Genomic DNA, 2,068 nt, shown 5'->3' on the forward strand with positions numbered 1-2,068 from the left:
TAAAGCGTCTGACTCTTCTTCTCTTTTGATGATTTTATTTTATTTATTATTATTATTATTATTATTATTTTTTATGAAATCCCTGTCTCTTTATGAATGCATGAAATTATCCTTTCAGCTGATTAGTCATGACATGAAACCGCTCTAAATGAATTAATTAATGGAACATGGATGTGACACCGCTCTGCAAAATGAGATTCGTCCTCATAATACGCAAAAATGATAAGGATGGTTAAGAGCTGAACTGTACTTCGAGTAAGAATGAAGCACTTGTCATTTCTAACCCCAAAACTTGATAGGCTTCTCTGTCTACCGTGCTCTTGCACGGGTGTGCTTGTGTCACTTAGCCATATTAGTTGACTTCAGATGCACAATACCAAAATCAAATTTACTTCAACTACATGAAGTCTTTCAGTTGAACCCCACAAGGTGTTACAAAATTCCCTTATCACATCAACTTTACAAAAATGATTAAAAAAAAAAGAGAGAGGATAAATTAAGATACAGATTTTGATGATTTCAGAGCATGATATTCTTATCATTACAATGAAATTTCAAAGGGAAAAAAAAAATTAAAAATTGAAAGAAGAACACAAGGAATTGACTACAAGAAAGAAAGAGAGACTAAAAGAACAGAGAAGTGTTATAGATATTTGATTCATCACCAAGGCCTAGCAGCAGCACTCTCGGATGAACATGAACTTAAAAGTTGTTCCAAGTAATCTGCACCTAAATCCTCAAAGACCACCACATTCTCAACCCTTTTGGTCTTCTTGCTTATAACTTTCCTTCTCATGGAGTGCTTTCTCTTAAGAGCCACAACAGGAGAGCACCCATCTTCGGAACTATAATTCATTTCCCTAAGCGATTCCCTCACTCTCTCAACTGGAAAATTGAGTATAGCTGAGGAACCCCGCATGGAAAAAGCAGCTTGGTCATAAGCCAAAGCAGCTGCTTCAGCACTATCAAATGTCCCTAACCACACCCTTATGCCATGTCTAGTTGAATCCCTTATCTCAGCTGCAAATTTCCCCCATGGCCTCCTCCGAACACCTCTATAAGACTTTTCCTTCTTTGGGCTTTCCTCTGATATTGAACTTACCTCTTCTTCCTTGACTTGTTTCAGAAATGTTTCCGATGTTACTTGGTCATTGGAGTTAGAGAGTAGACCAAAAAGAAGCATTTCTTCCGAGTCATTCTCATTGAAAGGAAGAAAATTGGGGTGGTTCAAATTTAGGCCATCCCAAGAGAAAGAGTCTAGTGACTCAAATGAAGATTCTGATGAAAAATCAGAATTTTGAGTTGGGGAGTGGAAGATTGAAGAATCCATTTAATCAAAAATATGTATTGGAATGACTTCTTTTTTTCGGCTTTGATTGTGTACTCAAAATATTGTGTGTAATCTGTCGCTAGGCCATGTAGCGGTGGGCGTAGAACTAGAAGCCACACCCACTTTATATAGACCCAAATGAAATGGTAAAAGGGTAAAAATGTGAAAGGAAAAGAGGTTTAAAAAAAGAAAAAAAGAAAAAGACACTGACTAAGATGTGATGGGGCTATTTAATTGTTTGTTTTTTGTTATTTTATATTTGATTATTATAATAATAATTGATTGGAATCAAAATTATCCTTGAATGCACACAGCAACAAGTCCACAGAATGGGTTAATTGTACACATGGGTCAATTGAAGCCTGGCGGCTTGGTCAAGACTCAGGAGGGGCAATTTTCAATGACGTCAGCATGTGATATAACTATTGCCGCTCTCGGGACCAGTTGTATACGTGTCACGCACGTGAGCGATGTTGATTCCTCATGTCATGAGGACGATAGACCGTAGGGTTTTTAAAGCGATGCGGATAAGCATGATACTTGAATGACATTTTCTTTTTCTTTTTAAATATTAATAAAAATAGTAAAATTTTAATTTATAGTGTTCATTTTATAATAATTATTTTTATAATTATAATAAAATACTAATTAATTATAAAAAAATTATTAATAAGTTAATTAGAACTTATCTTAAATGACATATTTTAAGTGAAAAAAAAATTTAGGACTTTATTACTT

At 34.8% G+C, this 2,068-nt stretch overlaps 1 protein-coding gene across 1 annotated transcript; it reads right to left on the minus strand.

The window, feature by feature from the left end:
* Window positions 1–378: 378 nt before the first annotated feature.
* Window positions 379–1,424, minus strand: LOC111996147 (ethylene-response factor C3). The gene has a single exon (XM_024028099.2). The coding sequence runs from the start codon at window positions 1,328–1,330 to the stop codon at window positions 662–664; it is 669 nt and encodes a 222-aa protein (XP_023883867.2). The 5' UTR covers window positions 1,331–1,424; the 3' UTR covers window positions 379–661.
* Window positions 1,425–2,068: the final 644 nt, after the last annotated feature.

The sequence above is a fragment of the Quercus suber genome, unplaced genomic scaffold (assembly GCF_002906115.3).
Source record: "Quercus suber isolate HL8 unplaced genomic scaffold, Cork oak 2.0 scaffold_270, whole genome shotgun sequence".
NCBI lineage: Eukaryota > Viridiplantae > Streptophyta > Magnoliopsida > Fagales > Fagaceae > Quercus > Quercus suber.